Here is a 21,435-nt window from a genome sequence, read left to right on the forward strand (position 1 = left end):
GCATTGTAGCACTACATGTTGTCCTTACTTTGTGATTTACGATGATAATGATAGTGATTGATTCTGAGCTTGTCCTCTGAGCCTCATCCCTGCTGCCATTGTTTCAGCACTGGTGCCAGGTGGAACCATTTCTCCAGGCTGCCACAGGCTGGGTGAAAACACCCATCACACAGACTGAGTTGAGAGTCCGGTTGTTTATGGATTCTCCAGAAGATTGTGGGTGTTTAGAGGAGATACACATGGCAGGCCATCTTTGTATTATGTCTGTCAGTGTCCCTTTTTTGCATCTTTATTTCAGGTCATATTTTTTTTGGGGGGGAATATTGGGGAGCTATGTTTTTCCAGGACCCATCAGCTCCATGTCGTTTTCAATCTAGTTATGTGTGTGTGTGTGTGTGTGGGAGGTGCAGCTCACTGGCCCATGTGGGAATCAAACTGGTGACCTTGGTGTTATGAGCACTGCGCTCCAACCACTGAGCCAACCTGACGCCCAGGTCATATCTTTTTCTTATCTGAAGTTCTTAACCCCAGCTCACTCTCTATGACACTTTCACATCTGGGCAACCGTCAGAGGTAGAAATGACTTAAAAAGAGAAAAAAAGGAGCCTGGCATTGACCACGGGCCCACTGTGTACCAGGCTCTGTTTTACATAAATCACTACAACCTTCCCTCCTCCCTGTTTAACAGATGTAGAAAATGAGTCTGAAAGAAAAGGCCCTTACTGACAGCGCCATAGCCGGGATGCAGCAGGGCAGAGATTCAAACCGAAGCCTGTCTCCAGGGCAAGCCCACGTTTTTTCACTGGCATCGGGCAGCCTGCCTAATGGTGAGTCAGTCAAGCACCAGAGACTGCTTGTATTCTTCATTTTTGCTCTTCTAAGCGTTTGCCGCAGTTAATATCCTTGTACATCTGATTGCATGTATCTGATAGTATTATGAGTAGAATATTTTGTTTGAAGTAGAATTGCTGGGTGAAAGGATACACGCATTACGAATCTTGAGAGCCATTGCCAAATGATGTGTCCATGTCTTAATTCATTTCTCTGTTCATTTCACTTATTCATTCATATAATGAATGAATTATGGAACTCAAGTCATCCACCAGGCATGGCTGTAGGTAGGAGATCCAATAGTGAATGGGCCAGAGCACCTGCCCTCTGCGAGCAGACATTCTAATGGGGTAGATGATGTCAGGTAAAAGATGCTTGGAAGAAAAGGTCAGGATAAGGGAATGGAGAGTGACAGAGGTCACAGAGAGTGACAGGTGCTCAGGAGAAGGTTGCTCTGAGGAGGTAGCATTGGAGCAGAGGCCTGAAAGAAGGACATGAGCCATGTGAAGAGGTTGAAGAACAGGAAGTGGAAAGACCCCAGAGGAGGTGGAGTGGGCCTGGGGCCTGGCTGTTTAAGGATTGTCCAGGTGAACAGCCTGGCTGGAGCAGAGCGAGGGGAAGAGGTCGGGTTACTTAGGGATGGAAATATAGAAAGAGCTAGGTCACATGGGGTCTTCAGGCCACAGTAAGGGCTTTGGAATTAACTTCCAAGTGTAACAGGAAGCCATTGGAGGGCTGTGAGCAAGGCGCAGCGTGTTGCGATGTATGTTTTATAAAGATTTCTCTGGTGAACACTAAGAATTAATAGTGGTTGCCTGTAGAGGTGCGCGTTACAGACAGATATGGATCAGAGCTGTGAGGAAGACTTGTTAAGACTTTTATGGTTTTGAACCATGTAACTATTATCTATGCACAAAAAAAGTTAAATGAAAACAGTGCTGGTTGCTGTGAGGAGAATGGCCTGCAGCTGCGCAGGGGTGGAAACAGATGAGGAAGCTGGTATTCCTGCCTGGACGAGAGATGATGGTGACTCAGGAAGAGAGTTGTGTGAGAGGAAGCATGAATCAGGGATGACTTGAAAGTTATCCTAAAGGTTACGGAACTGACCAACTGCCTGAAAAGTGATGCTTTTTACCAAGACGGGGAGAGTAGTCTTGATGGGAAATCGATAAGCTTTGAACTTCTTAACTTGGAGATGTACGTTGGACCTCAAGTTAAGTGGTCACAGTTAGGAAAAGCCAGGGTTTGTAGGTAAGAATTTTTACTGACTTTTTAAAATCACACACAGAGGTATTAGGGTATAAAGAATTCCCATGTACCCATCACCCAGAATTGACAGTTTTCTACATTTTACTTGTCTGGTTTCATCTATTGTCCCCTGCCACATCAAAGCACACTTTTTCCTGCAGTTTCCTTTTTTCTTTTTGAAAACAAATCTCAGATGTCCTATTATTTTATCAATAATTATAGACATATGCTAAGTTTTGGAGCTGTTAATATATAGATATTTAAAGCCCTGAGTTTTGCGGAAACCATCCAGGCTGAGGAGAGAGAGAGAGACCAGGCCCTGGGGCCCCCCACATTGGGGACCAGGGAAACGACCAGCCTCTTAGAGAGTTGCTGAGAGGGAGCAGGAACTTCAGGAGAGGTAATGACTGGTGCCAAGGGAGCAAAGGGTTCCAAAGAGAAGGTGCTCGACTAAGGGAGCAGAGATACGGGGGAATGGCTGGAGGTGGACATGAGGTCTACCATGAAAAAAACATGGCTTTTTTATCCCCAGTCTAACTGTGTTATGGAAACTTCTCAATAGCATACACGTTTTATAAAGATAAGTTTATAAGTACTTTTTTTATCCTTTTCTTTTTTTGTTGTTTTTTTTTTTTTGTTTTTTTTTTGTTGGATTGTAACTTAAATGTGATAAAGTGCATAAGGGCACAGATCTTAAGGGTATAGGTCAATGCATTTTTTGTAAATATATATAATCATGTAGCTACGAACCAGGTCAAGATAGAGAACACTTCCAAACACCCGGAAATTTCCCTCGTGCCCTTTCCCTGTCAATTCCCCCCACTCCAGGAGCAGCCACTGATCTGATTGTAGTCACTAGATTAGTTGTGCCTGCTCTTGACCTTTATAGAGATGACGTCTGATGGCAGGTCTGTGTGTGGCTGCCTTAGCACTTTATGTCTGTCAAAGTCTTCCATACTGTTGCGTGTAACAGGATTTTGCTCTATAAGAACTTCTAAAGGATTTCCTACTGGTTCTTTTTCATGGTGGTTATTTTCAGTATCTAAAAGACTGAATTTCAATTCCAGATGTTTTGCAGTTTGGTGAACACATAGTGAACTATAAGGATAATGGCGTCTCTAAAGTGCTTAAAGTTCCAGTGGGATATTTTTCAGATGGGAGAAATCACAGCATGTTTGTGTGCTGATGGGCGTGTTAGAGAGTGGAGGAGACTTGGGAACCGGGTCCTCAAGGAGGTGAGAGGGGTACAGACAGGGTAAAGGTGGAGAGAGGGGTTGGAATTGAATTGAAGAAGGGCCAGCTCATCCTGGTAAAAGAAAGGAGAGTCTTATCATTTAATATCCCCTCCAAATTGTAAAAACCATGCCCCTGGTTTTTATATGTTGGCAGCTATTCCATGCAGCATCAAAGCTCAAAACAGGTCCTTGGACTGCCAATCTGTTGTTGATGTAGATAATACGGCTTCCTTTATGGACCTTAATAAAGAACTGGACAAATACTGGCGGTGTTTGTTCTAAGTGGGTGGGGCAAGAGGGAGAGGAAAGTGGTGGGCAGTTAAGACAAAGAATGTTTGGAAGAAAGAGGAGCCCCAGGGCAGGAACAGCCATGATACCGTGATTTATATAATAATAAACATACATTTGGTCCTTGTCCAGTTTCTGGCACAGAACTCTAAAACCCCTTGGAATTTTTGGTGATGAGAGTGATAAGGGTGTCTTTTGTTATGTTGATGAAGTGATTTTGAAAAGCACCCACTAAGGATGGGGCCTAGTTGCCAGGGAACCCAACCATATGATTACAGGGTTTGCTCCCTTTTCCCTCCCAGAAGGGGAGAGGGACTGGAGGTTGAATCAATTGCTAAACGGCCATCGATTTAATCAACTATGACTAATGAACCCTACATCAAAAGCCCAAACGGAGGGGAGTCAGAGAACTTCTGGGTTTGGTGGCCATGTGGAAAGCGGGCAGAGGGGCACAGTCAGAGTATGGAAGCCCCGCGCCCTTTCCCCACACCTTGCCTTTTCCGTCTCTTCCATCCAGTTATTCCTAGTTTTATCCTTTTATAATAAAGCAGTGATCTAGTCAGTTAAATGTTTCTCTGAGTTTCTATGAGCCACTCTAGCAAATGAATAGAACCCGAGGGAGGGTTTGTGAGAACCTCTGATCTATTGCAAGTTAATCAGAAGTGTAAGGGTGAAATTCAGGGAATAAGGCAGTTGGACTCAGCTCGTTTGCAGTTTAACTCACTGCATAGCTCGCTGTCCAGCCACCTGTAATTAAACCTAGTTTGTTTGCGGTTTGATCCATCCTGATGTTCATCTGTTTTCTCTTTGTTTCTCCCCTCACCGATTAACTGAAGAACTCTGTCTGTTCCCTTTCTCAAGGCCACCCACACCTTGTTAATGAACAACATCCTAACCTGGGAAAGAGCAATTTCTTAATTCTCAGGCGCCCGGACACTGGAATCCAATTTACAACTTCTTGCAGTTTTTACTGGTAACGCATTAAAGTCCCAGGCTGCTATGGCAGAGGCCGAGTCCAGAGTCCGGAGATAACATTGTCTTCAAACAGACCAGACCCCAGGAAGAATGTCAGCCCTCAAACCTGCCTGACTGACTCCCCGTTTCTTATATGAGAAAAAGCGAACCTGAAGTTAGGTGCCCTGTCCACTCTCAGACTCCGGACTCTGCCCGGGCGACACCCCACCCCCACCCCCCGCGGTGTTTCTCTCTTTGCTACCCAAGGCAGCCGTCATCTTTGGACACTGCCATGGGCATTCTGTCTCTGCCCTAACTGGAAGAAAAACTTCCTTTGTGGAGTCTATGAGTGCTTTCACCTTTTGCGAACGACCAAGGGTTAATTCCACACCAGGACGAGAAGCACAGGTGACAACCTGGACTTGTGATTGGTGGCCGAAGTGTGTGGTGGGGCCATCTTGTGGGACTGAGCCCTTATCCTATCTCCAGGATAGGAAGTTGACCCATCTCCAGGTAGATCGAGTCAGGATTGAGTTTCACAGTCAACAAAATCTCGCTATGTTATTCTTGCAGGACTCACAGCTGGTGTCCGAGAATTACTTAGTGTGGGGAAAACCCACAAGTAGGAACTGTTTGCTTAATAGTTAGCAGCCAGGAATAGGGGACCCCTGAGTGGGGCAGGCAGAACCTTGAAGAGCCCCTCCAGGTGACACGTGTGGGTGTGTTAACACAATGGAACACTACTCTGCAGTGCAGAAGAATGAGTAGCCTGGATGGGTCGCTCAGCCATGGTGCAGAGCCCAAGAAGCAAATACTGAATGGAGGAGGGTATCGGCTGGGAGGGAACGAGAGCATTTAGGAGCCTGGACATTTCTAGCTTGATCTGAGTGGTTGCTAGTCAGGTGAATGCATTTGTAAAAATTCATTGAGACTTCATTTAAAATTTGTGTACTTTATATAAAACGGATCTTACATAATAAAAGGAAAAATGAGCTAGGCTTCAGAGCAAGACTTTAACAGAAGGGCAGGTGAGGGGCACACGAAAGGGTTTTGAGCGCGGGCAGGGCCCAGTCAAGTCTGGGGATTATTAGGTCCTGGGGGATGGGCTGGGGGTGCGTGGAAGGGGAGAGACCAGAGCTTGGACCCCACTTCAGCTCCTGGATGGCTCTCTAACCCTGGTAAACCCCTCTCTGGACCCATTTTTTCCACCCCGTCCTCATGGGAGTGCAGGCGAAACAAGTGGGAGAGGGAAGTGGCCACAAGTCCCCATGAGACTGAGCCTGAGGACAGAGCTCTCTGACTCATGCCTGCAGCCCCAGCCCCTGGCACAGGGCCTTCAGGAAGTAAGGGTTCTGTGAAAGGGAGTGCAAAAACTGCCGGGGGGGGGGGGTGTCAGGACCTGCGCCCACAGAGGAGAATGGTGGCAGTTGCGGGCGTGGGGGGCAGACCTGAGATAATTCTGAACAGGAATCTCTCATGTATTCTCTTAGCTTCTTAGTCAAAAGCCCCTTCTAACCAGTTCCTACCTTGTCTCAGTGGAAACCAACATGCAGTACAAAGTGAGGGGCTTAGGGTCACCCCAGGTATTCAGTGTGTTCATTCAGTGAAACTGATGGAGGCCCGCCTGTGACATTGAGGACACAATAGTGAACAAAAATGAAAATATGATGTAATGATCTCCAAGTGCCTGAACAGGCCAGTTGGCCGAGTGCTGGGGGCTCTGGAGCTGGGCTGCCTGGGTCAAATCCCAGCGCCTTCACCTCTTTGCTATGGCCTTGGACAGGTTTCTTAATCTCACTGTACCTCAGTTTCCTTATCTGTAAAACAGAACCCACTTTGCCTTCTTTTGTAGAGATTTTGTGAGATCATTTATACAAAGGGCTTAACATGGTACTTGGCCCAATAAATATTACTGTGATAGAGTCAGGTTCATGGGGTTATGGGAGCTTCGTAGAGGGCTTCCTGGAGGAGGGGACATTAAAACCGAAGCCTAAAGCAAGAGTAGGAAGGAGTTGGCCAGCTGAAGGGGGGTGGGGTGAGGAAAGTGGTCCTGGAGGAATGAGTTTGGCAGGGGACCTGGTGACACTTTGAGGAGGGTTTCCTGCAGGGTGGAAATGTCTTCGGAGGTCTTGTCTGGTTCCTGTCTCCTTTACTCCCCAAGTGGGTTGGTGGCTAGAGGAAGGACCGTCTGGCAGTGGGTGGTGCAGGCCCCAGTTTAGCAGGGCTGAGGGCGAGGCTGGCTGTGGACTGCAGGGAAATCCAAAGATAGCTCAGCAGGGGAGGATGACCACCGGCAGCCAGGGCTTCCCCGCAAATCCAGGGAAGCGCGGATGAATCAGCTTCTCAAAGTGGAATGAAGCTGCTGCGGGAAGTGAGACCTGGGTTCCAGCCCTAAGGCCACTCGCCACGGACTCACCTCCAACAGGGCACAGAGGGAGGGCTCAGCAGTGGGACAGGCTGGGTGTGAATCTGCGCCCTGCAGCCGGGTTCCCAGCTTCCAGGCCTGGCTCCTCTTGAAACCTCAGCTTCTGTATCTGTACAGTGGGGTAGGGAGGGCTGGGCGAGGGCTTGTGGTGATTTATAAAAAGGGAGCAGAGCTAGGTGTACAGTAGGACCTCTGGAAGTGTCAATCCCCTCCCTTTTTCCCGTCTGAGGCCTAGCAGATGTGAAAGGATGGTTCGGGGGTCCTGCTAGTCTCCTGGTGGGTGGCAGGGTTGTCATCTAGGTTCTGATGTGAGAAGGGGAATAGGGCAGCAGAAAAAATAAAAAGGGCAGCCACCCATTGTCTGAAAACCCACAGTAATAATACAAAGGGTCATTCATGTATTGCTTCTTACTGAATGCCCGACCCTCTGTGCCACTCCGTTTTAATCTTCACAGCAGCTGCATGGGGGCGAGGGGTGGCCCCATTTTGCAGGTGAGATCAAATGTTCAGAGAGCTGAAGCCACTGGCCCCAAATCACACAGCCAGTGAATGGCAGAGCCAGGATCTGCCAGAATTCGAAGCCTTTGCTCTCAGATCTGGGGCGGGGGGAGTTGTTGAGGACGCCCCAGCCTATAGACCTGGGAGGGCACTTACTGGAGGCCTGTGTTTTATAGATGGGGAAACAGCTTCAGACGGGCAGGGTAAGGGCCTTCCACGGGATGACCTGCCTGTTTGGAGTGTGGATATATGTTTAGAAGAAACAGCAACTTCTGTCCTTGTTTAACCTTTATTACAAAGTAGAGCAGAGACTGGTGAGCTGCGCCACCCTTTTCATCTCCTCCCGGCTCTCACCACCTCCTCCTGAGGATATTCTCTGCAACTCTGGAAAAACGGGTGTTCTCTTGCTCTCCCACCAGGGGGCGCCACCTCCTGCCTTGTCCCAGCCGCAAGCCTGGATCCTTCAGCTCAACCGTCCAGCGGTAACTGAAGCACCGGGGATCAGGGACTCTGGGCCCCAGCTGTCCCAGCCCCCAGGAACCTCCACTTCTAACTGAAAGGTGGAGGTCATCTGTAGCAGCACGGTGAGGGGTAGTGGTGATCGGTTTCCTATTTGGGGCCTCAGGGGTGGGTCACGGCCTCCCTCCTTCAGCTAGTGTCCCTTCCAGCAGCCTCAGCAAGTCAGCCCACCCTAAGGTGGGGGCCCCCTTAGGTCCTTGCACTTGAGGTGCTTTATTCATGGGGCTGGGTCAGGAGTAGCAGGGAGAATGTCCTTGACCTCGATCCTGGGAAAAATAGCCTGGTTCTTCCTTCGTGGGTCCTGGGGAGACAAACAGAGAGATGGATAGACCAGCAGGCCAGAAACCAGTGGACAGGAGGAAGGAAGAGTATGGGTATACCCAACACCAAGAGATGGGCAGCTGGACATTTGGACAGAACCAGAGAATGTGCCCAGAGACAGAGACCAAAGAAAGAAAGAGGGAGAGGGTATTGAGGGTCAGCGAAGGGGAGAAGAAATGTCTCCTTCCTTCATTGCCTGGCAAGCCCTGAACTTGGGGTCCTTTCCTGCAGACACAGCCAGAGCAGAAAGGAAAGGGTGGCCTTGCATCCCCAATCCCCTTCGCCATATGGGGTGCTGGCCACAGGCACCTTTCCTCCAGAATGCTTTCCTGCCCAAGTCCCAGCCTCCTCACCAGTTACGTGGCCTCCTGGCTGGGTTCTGGAAGCTGCTGTGGCCCCAGGGCAGTACTAAGCAGCTCGGTCAAGGTGTCCAGCTTTCCTGCCAGTGCGTCAATCCGCTTCTCCAGGGCCTGGTGTGAGCTGCTCAGACCCAGTTGCAAGTCACACAGGATCATGTGCATCTGGGTGGAGAGAGGGTGGGAGGTATCGGAGCTGGGTACCCCCACCCTGTCCCATGGAGTAAGGCGACACAACCAGCACACTAACTCCTTACAGGCCCTCGATAATAAGGATGATTATCCTCAGTAATAAGGCTCCATTTATCGACCTCCTGTCACACCCCAGCTACTTGGCTAGGTGCTTTTCATGTACAAAATCCTAAAAGTACAAAATCCTAAAAGCCATGAGGAGTGAGAATCCTGTTCGTAACTATAGCTGAGGAAACTGAGGCCTGGCGCAGTTAACTGACACGCCCAAGACAGCACCTAGAATAGGGCCTACGACGTAGTCGGCCCAATTGTGGAACTGCATGCCTGACTTCAAACTCCACGTAGCCTTTTCACTGCCTTCTCAAAACAGGATTCACAGCTTCCTCCTTGAGTGTATGTGAACTTTCTATGAGAATTCTTTTATTCTGTTTTTGGTTCGATAATCTTTGGAAACAATCACCGGCCAAATCTGGCAGATCTAGGCCACCACCTCTTCACTGAGACCTGCCCTGCAGTGGAGAGCCTGGATCGGTGACTATGTTTACTGTGCCATTGGTGCCCAGGGCCACTGTTTGAATTGTCGCAGACTAATGAGAAGCCACCAGATAAGCAAAAGATGCTGTGAGTCAAGCCAAGGAGACGTCACCGTCCCTGAGCACTGGTGGAATCAAGGGGTCCCAGCAGGAGGTGGGCAGGCTGAGTTGCTTGGCCAGGGAGGTGAAGGCCCCTCTTCCCAGCAGCAGCAGACATTGAATTTTACTGAAACAATGTCACCCTCCCCCGTGTCACTTGTTAATTAATTATTGGTTTTCCATGTTTGAACTTGGTTTGTAAATTTGCTTTGGTTTTATTATTGTATAAGAGTCGGAGTTGGAAGGAATTTTATATCCGTCCACATGTAAGTAACTTGACAATAAAAATAATTTAAAACCAAACACTGGAGTTCTTTGTGCAGTTTCTTTTCTTTTTCTTTTTCTTTTCTTTTTTTTTTTGAGTTTTAAAGGGATCTCTGTACCTTACATGGTTTTAGGAAAGTCTGTATTGCATCCTTCATTCATTCAACCACAAACCTTTATCGAGTGCCGATGTGAGCCAGGCCCCGGCCAGTGTTCCCCATTCCAGGGCCAGATTTCCCTGCCCACGGCTCCAACCTCCCTCCTCTCCCAGACCCGCTCCCCACCGGATCCTGGTACCTTAGAGATGTCCACCATGGAGTTCACTTGTTCCCGGAGCTTTCGGTGTTTCAGCCGCACCTGGCGGAACCTGTGGGAAGAAGTAGGGGTCAGTTTTCCTATAAGCCTTGTCCCCAGATGTGGCCCTAGTTCGGTGGAGTGATAGGGGAGGAGAGACCCACAGTACAAAGAAGAAAAGTCCCCAGAGAGCTGAAGGGGTGGGAGGCTGCACCCATGAGTCCCCCCAGCACGTAGTGACCCAGGTTTCGAGGCCCACACAAAGTGGCCTGGACCCACAGACACTCCGAGACACGCAGGATCAACTGTCACAGACAGTCACTGAGGTCCAGGCAGACATCTGCTCAGTCACACATGGGTGTGCAGGCGTGTACACACACATGCCGTGCAGAGAGGGGACGTGGATGTGGGTGAGCGTGCACACACACACACACACACACACACACACACACACACCCCGGCCCTCACGTGTGGATGGCGGCCAGCAGCTTGCGCTGGTGCCTGCGGGCAGCTCTAGAGTCCTTCCTGCGAGTGTGTTTGTAGAACATCCAGGCCTCTTGCAGCACTCGGGCAGCCGACTCCTTCATCTGGGGGTGGATGGCACAGTGTCAGTGCATAGAACCCTACGTTCTGGGAAGAGGGAGGAGGGGGCCTGGGCTCCTGGGTCTGAGGGAGGAAGGGCCGGGGGCCTGGGCTCCTGGGTCTGAGGGAGGAAGGGCCGGGGGCCTGGACTCCTGGGTCTGAGGGAGGAGGGGCCGGGGGCCTGGGCTCCTGGGTCTGAGGGAGGAGGGGCCGGGGGCCTGGACTCCTGGGTCTGAGGGAGGAAGGGCCGGGGGCCTGGACTCCTGGGCCTGAGGGAGGAAGGGCTGGGGGCTGGACTCCTAGGTCTGATGCCTGAAGGATTTGGGTTTGGGACTCCTGTGTAGGCCGGTTGTCACCTCTTTGGCATACTGGATGTCCATCATGAAGTTGTGCACGTGCTTCTCAGCCTTATTAAACTCCAGCTTCCGAGCCACCACGGCCACCAGCAGGGCAGTGCAGCAGACCCCCTGTGGACACAGCAGGCACTATGACCCAAGGGCTGTGGGGCTCTGTAGGCCCGTCCTGTGCCACCACTTCTCTGCTTGAGCCCTCCCAACAGCCACAGAAGTCAGGCACAACCACCGCTGGTTGATAGACAAGCAAACAAGCTCAGAGAGAAGCAAGGTCCCAGAGCTCCAAGGGGTGGAGCTAGGACCAGAAATCATGTGTCTGAGACCAACTCTTGTGCACAATATTTACACCATCAGAGTGTTCTCTTTCTTTAAGGGTACGATTGGAGGAGGGGAGAAGGGCTGGTTCTGGACGAGGGGCAGACCTCGGGCTCCTACTCACTCCTCACACCCAGTCGGCCACGAGGTCACCCAGCGTGTCCCTCACCCTCCCACCCCCACAACCTCTGCCCAGCTCTGGCCCCATCCTCTTCCTCCTGGACCATTTCCAGCCTCCCAAACACCCCACCCTGATCCCAGGGACATCTAAGCCCAGTTCTGACACGGCTCCTCTCACCCTAATCTAGGCTCCCCCAGCCCCAGATGTCAGCCCAGCTTCCAAGGCCTTCCCAGGCCTGGGCCGCCGTCCTCTGCCTGGCCTCCCTCCCAGACAGCTCAGCCCCAGCCTCACGCTGCCTCACCTGCCTGAGCACCTGGGTCCAAACACTCATTCTCCTCTCCTGCTCCCAAGGCCTTTGATCCTCAGAGGCCATCAAATCCCAACTGCTCTGAGGCACCTGCTCATTCTTCCTTGAGTTAGAAGGAATCTTTCTGAAGCCTCCCCCACCCTGTGTGTTTCTGCTCTTCACCACTCAGAACAGTTTACTAGAAACATGACCTCCACGACTGCTTGGGTTCTGAGCTCAGCTTTCAGCAAGTTATTTCATCTCTCAGTGCCTCGGTTTCTTCTCTGTAACATGGGCTGCATTACCCTGTGGACTCTGTAAGTTAACCCCTGGGAAGTGTTTAGAGCAGAGACCGGCGCAGAGTGGTGCCCTGAAGTTAGCTATCATCATTCCACTGCGCCATGGAGCCTTTCGGCCGGGAGTGGGCTGGGAGCTCTAGTGCAAGTTGCCTTCTCTCTAGGTCTCAGTTTCTCCTTTGTCAAATGAGGGAGGAGGTCCCAGGTAGCCGTGAGTGGCCCTGACCCTTTGGGAGTGTTGCCCTGGCTGAGTCTCTGCACCTCTTGTCACAAAACCTCCGTGAGTGTGAGTGTGTGTGTGTGTGTGTGTGTGTGTGTGTGTGTGTGTCAGTTACCCGCCAGCCCATCCATCACCAGTGGGCCCAGGGCTTGGGGATTCAACATGTCCTGGCAGCTTGCGTCCCTACGGGTAAAGGTAGCCAGATCTCTTGGGGAGGTGAAGGCCAAGGCATTGGGGGCTGGGTCCTGGGAGTGGTAGGGGTGGAACAAGATACCTGGGTCTATGAAGGGTAAGGGGTGGTTGTCTGGATTCAGGAGGAGGCCAACTCCGGGGAGGAGGAATGAATCTGGCACTAAAGAGCCTCTGCCTCATCCTTGGGGACAGGAGCTGGGGTGGGGATGGTAGATGCCGGGGACCACTTACAATAACAGCCCCCCCCCGTCCCCATCCCCTGAGCCATGTACAGTATTTCCTGTGTGCTGGGCACTGCCTGAGACCCTTTACATGTTTTAATTCATTGAATCTCCTCAGAAACCCCATGAGGAGTACACTAGTATCGGCATCTCATTTTATAGGTGAGGAAACTGAGGCCCAGAGAGATATATGGCTGGCTCCCAGTTAGGAAGTGGCAGAAGCAGGATCCGGCCCCACGATTAGACTGGAACCTTGGTGGAAGCTGGAAACTGGATTTCTGGGTCCTGGAGGAGCCCAGAGCTGGGAAAGCAGGTCCCTGAGTCCTAGATGATTGGGAGAGTGACGGGGCGGGCAGGATGCGTGAGCTTTGATGATGGGGCTGAGGGCTGGATTCCTGGATTCCAGAAGGAAATGGGCCTGGGAAGTTAGTGGCCCGTGTGCCCTGTGTCGCTGGGGTCCTAGGTTCCGCAGAAAGCAAGGATTTCAGGGATGGATTCCTGGATTTTAAAAGGAAATGGGGCTGGGGGTTTGTGTCCTGCAGAGGGACTGGGGCCAAGAGGTGGTCCAGGCACCCAAGTTTCTCGGGGGTGATTGCCTGCATTGGCTTCATGGTTCCCTGGGGGCAGGGGTTAGCCGTTCGGAACAAGGGTAGGGCCTGTGAGGGGCTGCACTCACCATGACCCCGGTGCAGAGGCAGACAATCTTGCCCCACATGGTGCTGGGCACCACGTCCCCGTAGCCGATGGTCAGGAACGTGATGGGGATCAGCCAGAGCGTGTCGGAAAGGTGTCCAGTGGCATTAACAGTCTGCCTGTGGGGAAGGGTGAGTTAGTGCTGAAACCCAATTCCTAGGGGTGCCCGTGGTGATTGATACCCTCTCCTAATACACACCTACAATCCCAAGAGAGGCACTGAGAGGAAAAGCCAGTAAGTTCTGGGCTTTGGAGAGCCTGCCTGGCCTCCCGTCTGCTGTGTGAGCTGGGCAAGATGCTCAGCCACTCTGGGCAGTGGGATTTGAACCTGGGTGCAGCCGATTCCAAAGCCTGTTTGGTTTTAGCGAGGCTACCAGGGCTGCTGTATTTGGAGCGTGTGGTTGAGGGGTTGAGAAGGGGCAGAAACCCAGCCGGGAAACACTCGTCAGACCCTGGCAGGGGGCTGCATCCACCCAGAGGAAGGGGTGCCTTTTTTCTAATTTCCACAAAGATGCTGTCTGGCCTAGAGGTGGCCCTATCAGGACTAAAAAGGTGGGACTCTACAAAAGCTTGGCGGGACTGTGCCCTCCTTTCCCCTCACTTCCTAGAAGGGGATGTTTCAGTCCAGCCGAGGAAGGAATCTGAAATCGGGAATCTGAATTTGTCTGACTTTGGCCCATGGACCCCTTGCATCAGTGTCTGCAGGGAGAGCTTCATCCATGAGGACCCCAGACACCTCAGACTTACTAAATTAGTGTCTGGACGTGGGGATGGAATGTGTGCTGTTAACAAGCCCCACCTCCGCATCCCAAAGTACAGTCATGTTTCAGGAGTTCTACCTTGGGACTTAGAAATTTGACTCCCTCTCCATACTCCCACTTTTCAGATGAGAAACATGGTGGGAGGACCTTTCATGGACCCTGATCCTAACCGATTTCCCAACTGGAAAAACTGAGGTCCTATGAGATGAAGAAATTTAAAGTTGAGAAAAGGTTACAATTGCCAGGGAGACTTTAAAGATGGTGGAATTTGTAAAATTCACCCATTTTACAGATGAGAAAACAGGCTCAGAAAGGAGAGCTCTAAACTCAGATCTTCTCCCTTTCCACCTCCCCTCAAGAATCCTTTGCCAGATGCACTAAACCAGAGGTTCTCAAACTTGAGCAGGCATCGGAATCACATGTTAAGACAGATTGCTTGGACCCTCCCCCCAGAGTTTTGGATTTAGTAGGTCTGGGTGCAGCCTGAGAAGTGGGTTTGCAACAAGTACCCAGGTGATGCTGGTGGTCCCGGAACCACACTTTGAGAACCACTAGCTGATTGCTCCTAATTTCTTTATCTGAGAGAGTCTGACTGGGGCCCTGAAAGGATACAGGCCCAGCATTAGGTCACACGATGTCCAGCGGGCAGCCTGGAATAGGGTGCCATTTCTCTGCAGGGAATTCTCTTCCAGAGCCTCCAGTGCATCTGTGCTAATTCGGAAAAGGTGTTCCTTTCCTCCAAGGCAGATGCAGCCCTTGGCCAGGCCCCAGCACCTGGGTTTGGAGACCGTACAGATGCCAGGAGACCCGAGGCAGGAGAGGCTGGGAAGCAGGAAGGGAAGGACTTCCTAGGATCTGTGCGTGTCTGGGGAGACTGGAGGCTGCAGGTGGAGGGAGGGCTGAGCTGGCCTGCGGGATCCTCCCACCCCGTGGATGAGAATGGACAAACAGCTCTCTCCACGGCTGGGCCCGCGGGGCCCCACCTGCACCACCGTACAGGGCAGTACAGCGGCCCTGGCTGGAGGCGGCTCCTCCAGGTGCTCCTGGTACCCCCTGCCCAAGCATCCTCACCTCTCGGCCACCGACAGCACCCAGGCGGTGGTGAGCCAGAGGCCAAGCGTGAGGCAGAGCAGCAGGCGGCCTGGGTGCGTGGTCATGTACAGCTTGGCCACGAACCAGTGGCGGAAGCGGACCTGGTTGAGGGCGCCGATGCTGCGGTACGACGCGTTGAGCAGTACGCCGCTGTGCAGGAGCACGGCCCGGGGCACGAGGTAGAGGCGCAGCAGCATGGCCAGCGACAGCAGCGCCTCCCCCTGGCTCAGGAAGCCCGGCCAGGACTGCGTCGCGATCCGCGGGGTCCTAGAACCCTGCGCACACGGCGGGCCCCGCACTGGCGCCGGGTGCAGCCCGCACACCGCCAGCTCCAGCAAGATCTGCGCCGCCTGCCGCCGGGTCAGCGCCACGCGCCAGTCCCGGAGCCCGTTGTCCGTCATGAACAGCTGCGGGGAGGGGACAGACGGGGAAGAGGGGTCACACGAAGGTCAGGCGCTGCGCGAGCCTGCAGCTGGGAGATAAGGGGGGCGCGCCGGCCAGGACCGGGAGGGAGGCGAATAGCGCAGGGGCGGGGGCCTGGCGTGGGGCGGCTAGGAGCAGAGCAGGACCTGGGGAAGACATCTCTCCTACTTCTTTCCTCCCTCCCCCCTAGTTTCAGCCCACTTCTAGAAATTCCAGCTCAGGAACACTTAATGAGCACCTACTGTGTGCCCCAGGTTGTTGGTGAACAAAATATACAGAAACCCCTGTCTCTTGGGAGCTTAGATTCCACATCCATGGAGCCATCTCCTGCTCCTTTTTCTGGGGACACTTGTGCAGTACTTGTAATCGCCATACCATTAGCAATGACGATAACTAGCATTGACGGGGCACTTTGGATGTGCCAGGCATTGTCGTATCCCCTTTACATGTAACTGCATGCTCACAACACAGTGAGATTGAGCGTGTTAGCACCCCCATTTCATAGAAGTGGAAACTGAGGCTCTTCAAGTGGACAGTGGCACAGCTGGGCTACAAACCCAGGACACTTAACTGCTGGAATGACTGCTGTTAATGATAATGTGTTCTTATGTCGGGCGCCTCTTGCGCCTCTTACCAGGTACTGCGACGAGGAGCATTGTTGCCGCATATGGCCAATGCTCCCCATTTTATACGCAAAGGTACGGGGGAAGGACAACAGGATCTGGGGAGGTGGGCGATGGGATGAGAGGGGTGGGGGTTGAGTGTCCCAGTGAAACGTGACACTGGAGGAGGATAAGAGTCTGTGGGATATTGGCACGGAGGTGGGGGAGTTCAGGAGTGGGGAAGGACTGGGGGCTCAGGTTGCTTGGGATTGGAACAGGTGGGCACACGCGATGGAGGGCAGTGATCTGGGAGGCTGAGTCTGGAGGGAGGCTGCGTGGAGACAGAGTGGACAGAGGCCTGGGGGCAGAAACTCTCAGCATCCACGAGTGTGCAAGGGAGCCTGGGGGCTGTTCACTAGGCTCTGTCTGTCTGTGGTTCATCCCATCCCAGTGCGTGAGGGTGTGGACGCATCTCAAGGGGGAGGAATCTCGCATCTCAAGGGGGAGGAATCTCGCATCTCAAGGGGGAGGAATCTCCTGATTCAACGCAGGAGGAGGCGGAGGAAGGAAAGTGTGAGTGACAAGGTGTGGTGGGGCTGGGGGAGTGAGGAAGGGGCTGGGGCGGGGCCTGCCCTACCTGGACCTCTTTGGCGTGAAAGGCCACGATGAGGCAAAGGAGCAAGAAGGTGGAAATGCTGATGGTGCATTTAACCAGGAACAGATAGAGCGCCCACTGTTGGGAGGGATAGAAAAAGGGGTGAGACTCTCTACCTTCCTCCCAAACAGCCTTCCCTTCTCAATTCCCAATTTCTTAGCCTCTTTTCTCCCCAACCTCTAACCCAGTTCCTCCTGATGTCTCAGTTCTGGGGACGTCTCAAAATCATCATGGGATCCCCAAGGGGAGTGCCCTCTTCCTTCCCAACCAGACAGCCCAGGCCTGGATGCAAATGTCCACCCTGCTCCTCAGCTCTTCTCCTAAAACCCACATCCCTGAGGGGAAACCTTGAAACTCACATTCCTTGATTCCTGTCCCCTTCTCCATCAAAAATAGTTTCTCAGTTGTGTGCTTATGGGGGTGTGTGTCAAGAAACAGACATCTGGCCTCTAGAGAGGGCCCCTCTTCCGCCCTCCCCACCCAGCTGGTCCTGCCCTAGAAAGCAACTTCAAGTCTCACCCCACCCCCCAAATTCCTGTGGAGCCTAGAAACTACACTCAATCCCCAATGAATGAATGACACCCACCCCTGCCTTCATCCAGGGGGCTGAGTCCCTGAGAGACCCCAGACCCAACTCTGAGAAAGGACCCCCAGTCTGTCCCCTGCATCTCCTCTTCCCCTATCTGCTGCTGCTCTCTCTCCTCGCTCTAAGCCGAGGGCAGATCTGGCCAGAAGCACATGGCCTCCAGAAACCAAGGAGAAGGTTTCCCCCTCTCTTTCTGTGGCAATACCTTGCAGGAATCTAGAATTCCTGAGGGAAGGATTTAGAGGGGTCTAGGACTGCTGGATTCCTTCGGAGGGACTGACTGGGGGGGATCGCTGCCTGGGGTGTGTTGTCAGGGAGAGGGGACCACCTGGGCTCCCACCTGTTTCTCCTAAGATGCAGCCAGCTCTCCCAGGGCACAGGGCCCCACCTCAGTGCAGGGAAAGAGGGCCAGTTTCCTGCCCCGGGGGCCTGCCCCCCCACCCCTCCCCGAACAATGGTGCTGTTGTCCCCAGCCCTCCCCCACCCCTTCATCCTTCTCTGGCACCACATTTCCTGTCTCTTTATTTACCTTGTCCCCAATTTCACCCCACTAGTGGCAACCCTCCTTCCCACACTGCAATCCACTTCTCTGGTGGTCCTCTCTACTTTTCCAAATGCCCCTCCCATATCTATCTGTCTCGCTCCCCTGCACTCCCCCTGGTGTGGCACCTGCCTCTCCTCCAGCCCCTCCCTCCTGAACAGGTGTCTGGGTCCCTGCAAAATGAATTCATTAGACTGAGATGGAGGTGGGAAAAGGACAGGGGTGTTATCAAGGCAGTCATAGAAAGGGGTCCCAGGAGGACCCCTAAGGTCATATATTTCAACCCTCACCCTAAGTGTACAGATGGGGAAACTAAGGCTCAGAGAGCTACAGCAGCTGCCCCAGAGTCCCACTGCTGGAGGCAGCAGCCTGGCAGGCAGTACAGAGAAGAAAGAAATGAGAGGTGAAAAGGCTGAGGGAGGGGGTCGGGGTGACCCCTTGTCCCTTCCTATCTGCCAGGACTCCCAAGCCTTCACCTCCCCTGCTGGGCGGGGTGCTGGATCGTGGGAGCGGGTAGGCCCTGGCCATGCTTCCTGTTGGCATGGGATTCGGCGGCCCCACCCCCCCAGTGCCCTCTGCTCTGGCCTCGGATGTCTGGCCAGAGGAAGCCAGCCTGCTCTGAGCCTCCATGTGGCTCCTGGTCACTTCAGAGCTGCCTGCCTCCCTTGCCCCAAAATCCAAGCCTGAGCCTCCATCCATCAGGAATCCCCCCCAATTCAATCCTTAAATCAGTACCCCCCCCAACCAGCCCAATTCCACATCCTTTACCCCAGACAAGCCTCAACCCCTCCTTTCCTGTTGAGCAATTCTGTTCCGTCCTCAAGCCACTGCTTCTGACCCATCACGGCCCTGACCGGGGCTGAAATGTGCCAGGAGCCTGCTCAGACCTGTCCTGGCCCCGGCGGTCCTTTCCCTCTCTCTTCACCAGCCTCAAAGTCAGCCCCTCGTCCCCCGAAGATGCTCTAAGCCCCTTTCTTCAGACCAGGGAGCCTGGGCCCCCACACCCCTCCTCCCTGGGACCCAGGGGCTCTGGCTACTGTAAATCTACCTCGCCATTACTTCCCTGACTAAACAGCATGTAGATTCTGGGGAAGTGGAGCTTCTCAGTGATGGAGATGGGAGGGTCTGCGCACGTGCGCAAGTGGCACTTCCATTTCCCACCCCCACCCCAGCGAGTGTCGTTTGGTTTTTGCATTTTACCACTGAGGTACTGGGTAAACGTTAGCCTTTAGATAAGGAGCAAGGAACCACCCCCTACTGCAAGAAGTTAGTCTCTCTCCCCACCCTCCTGTTACTGCTCCCCTGGTCTTATCTAATCAGCCACCCTGCCACCCCCAACCCCATCTCCAAGGGTCCTGGGCCTCCAGCTGTCTCATTGCAATACCTGCAAAGACTGCAACACAGAGACCCCTCTTCTCTTACTTTTGCAGAGAGAGCCCCCAAGGTCCCAGGAGTCCAGCCCCCAGCCCCTCCTCCCTCAGACCCAGGAGTCTCAGCCCTAAGGCTCCCTCCCGTGGCGCAGGACAAGGGGTCCACTCACCGGGCACCCTCCGAACCACAGCAGCTCCGCGTGTAGTACCATGAGTCCGATGCCAATTCCTGCCAGCGTCACTGACCAGCCGGCCAGCCACGTCTCCTGCTCCAGCAGGCGCTTTCGCCGCCGTAGGGCCCCCAGGCCAGGCACCAACTCCCCGCCCATGGCCCCCGGGGTCTTGGGGCTCAGCCAGCTTCCTGCCCAGGGTCCCCTACCTCGCAGCACGCAAAGAGCAGCCACTGTGGCTTGCAGGTTGTCGGCCTGCTCCACTCGGTTGCTCTGGGGCTCTTGCTTTGAGGCACAGTGGAGTCTGTGCCCTCTGGGGGTGGTGACGGCTGGGCAGGGCAGGGAGGGGCTGGGGAGGCCCCTGGGCAGAGGGGAGGCTCCTCAGCCCCCCTTCTCAGACTAAGGAGGGGCTGGGGTGTGTCTTGAGGCAGAGCAAGGAAGAGGCGTGCATCCACGTGGGTAAAGACACTGACACACAATGGTCACACACAACGGTCTGTACTGTGTAATACACACTACACTTAGCCACACCCAGACACCATGGGACACCCTCACACACAGCCTGGCCGGAGACAGAACCTAACACACATGAGCACACAACACAACCTACACCGAGTGACTCACAACTCCCGACAAGCTCTGAAACCCACAGCCACACCCAGACACCACACATATGATGTGACACACGCCGGCACTCAGCAAGGCAGGCTGTGCTCCGTGGCACACACAGCCACCCAGATATTGTCCACACACGGGCACAAACATTGCAGTCAAATGGGCACAACATTCTCTGATCCAAACAGCCACTCCAAGATGCCACACACCGGGTGCCATCCACCCATAGCTACACAAACACAACACATAGCAAGTCTTCCACCAACACAATATGTACTGACATAGTGAAGCTAAATGCCACACACAACATATCTATGAAAAAATGCGCTCACAGGGTCTCAAAGCATTACACACCTGACATGTGCAGATACACAATATTTAGGGACACCCCCGCAGTAGTCCCCAATCACCCAGCACATGGACAGATGCACATGGACACGCGTCATGCACATGGCGACTCGAGCATCTTCGCTCATGGAATGAGTTACCACACACAGATTCACCCCGTGTCACACACAACATACCCCAGTACACAGTGCCATTCACGTGTATAGTCAGAGAACAGTATGAATGGACGCAGGCAGAGACCTCCAGTGAATAGCCGCACACACACGGAAACCCCAGCAGCACGTGCCTACAGTAAGGCATTCTGGTATATTCTCGGGCATCCCACAGGACACCGCCCAGAATGAGGCCGAGGGGAGGAGGAGTGGACCCGATGCCCAAATGTCACGTGTACAGAGAAACACGCAGCATCGCCTCTGACAGACAAACCACATGTGAGCGCCGTGTACAACAGCCGCACGCTGCTGGTCACACAAACACCACATGTACAGAGAAATACACAAACACACAGTGACACAAAACGCATTGACACAGCATTTCTCCACACCACCTTTGACAACACATGTCACATGAAACAGCAGATGTGACCCACTGACACAGCCGATCTTATGCCTGCAACAACACCTCACATAATACCGGGAATACACAACCGCACAAACACAACACAGTGTGGGCACCGGGCTATGTTATTGGCAGGGAAAGGAGAGGCCCCCAACATGGACGTACACCTCAACATGAGACATAAGGTCCCATCTCTAAATGATACACAACGGCACACACAATGCCCAGAAAGAGACACAACACACACTGACAGACAGAACAGCAAAAGCAATGCAGAGTGACGCGCTGTGACCCCCAGAGTGTAGGGTGTGACCACAGGTGGTGGCACAGAAGTGACACATGGATCTGTACACCATACATTTAGGCATAGACCAAAAC

At 53.1% G+C, this 21,435-nt stretch overlaps 1 protein-coding gene and 1 long non-coding RNA gene across 3 annotated transcripts in view; one reads left to right on the plus strand and one right to left on the minus strand.

Annotated features, from left to right (window-relative positions):
• LOC117035530 (uncharacterized) overlaps window positions 1-8,031 on the plus strand; it is a 9,877-nt gene extending 1,846 nt beyond the window's left edge. For both annotated transcript variants that reach the window (XR_004425207.1, XR_004425206.1), the window contains exons 2-3: window positions 689-827; window positions 7,899-8,031. This is a non-coding gene — a long non-coding RNA (uncharacterized LOC117035530). The remainder of the gene's footprint in view (window positions 1-688; window positions 828-7,898) is intronic.
• On the minus strand, window positions 7,504-21,106 carry KCNN4 (potassium calcium-activated channel subfamily N member 4). The gene is made up of 9 exons (XM_033129407.1): window positions 19,537-21,106; window positions 16,852-16,947; window positions 15,169-15,596; window positions 13,320-13,455; window positions 10,996-11,106; window positions 10,526-10,644; window positions 10,061-10,130; window positions 8,673-8,840; window positions 7,504-8,299 (listed from the first exon to the last, which is right to left on the minus strand). The coding sequence occupies exons 1-8, from the start codon at window positions 19,693-19,695 to the stop codon at window positions 8,676-8,678; spliced, it is 1,284 nt and encodes a 427-aa protein (XP_032985298.1). The 5' UTR covers window positions 19,696-21,106; the 3' UTR covers window positions 7,504-8,299; window positions 8,673-8,675.
• Between the last annotated feature and the right edge of the window lie 329 nt (window positions 21,107-21,435).

The sequence above is a fragment of the Rhinolophus ferrumequinum genome, chromosome 15 (assembly GCF_004115265.2).
Source record: "Rhinolophus ferrumequinum isolate MPI-CBG mRhiFer1 chromosome 15, mRhiFer1_v1.p, whole genome shotgun sequence".
Taxonomy (NCBI): Eukaryota; Metazoa; Chordata; class Mammalia; order Chiroptera; family Rhinolophidae; genus Rhinolophus; species Rhinolophus ferrumequinum.

Coding starts and splice junctions, on each gene's coding strand:
- KCNN4 (XM_033129407.1), bottom strand. CDS start 19,695: ATGGGCGGGGAGTTGGTGCCTGGCCTGGGGGCCCTACGGCGGCGAAAG. Junction 15,597..16,851: donor TTCACGCCAAAGAGGTCCAG/GTAGGGCAGGCC, acceptor CCCTCCCCGCAG/CTGTTCATGACGGACAACGG. Junction 11,107..13,319: donor GCCTCTGCACCGGGGTCATG/GTGAGTGCAGCC, acceptor CTGTGTCCACAG/GGGGTCTGCTGCACTGCCCT.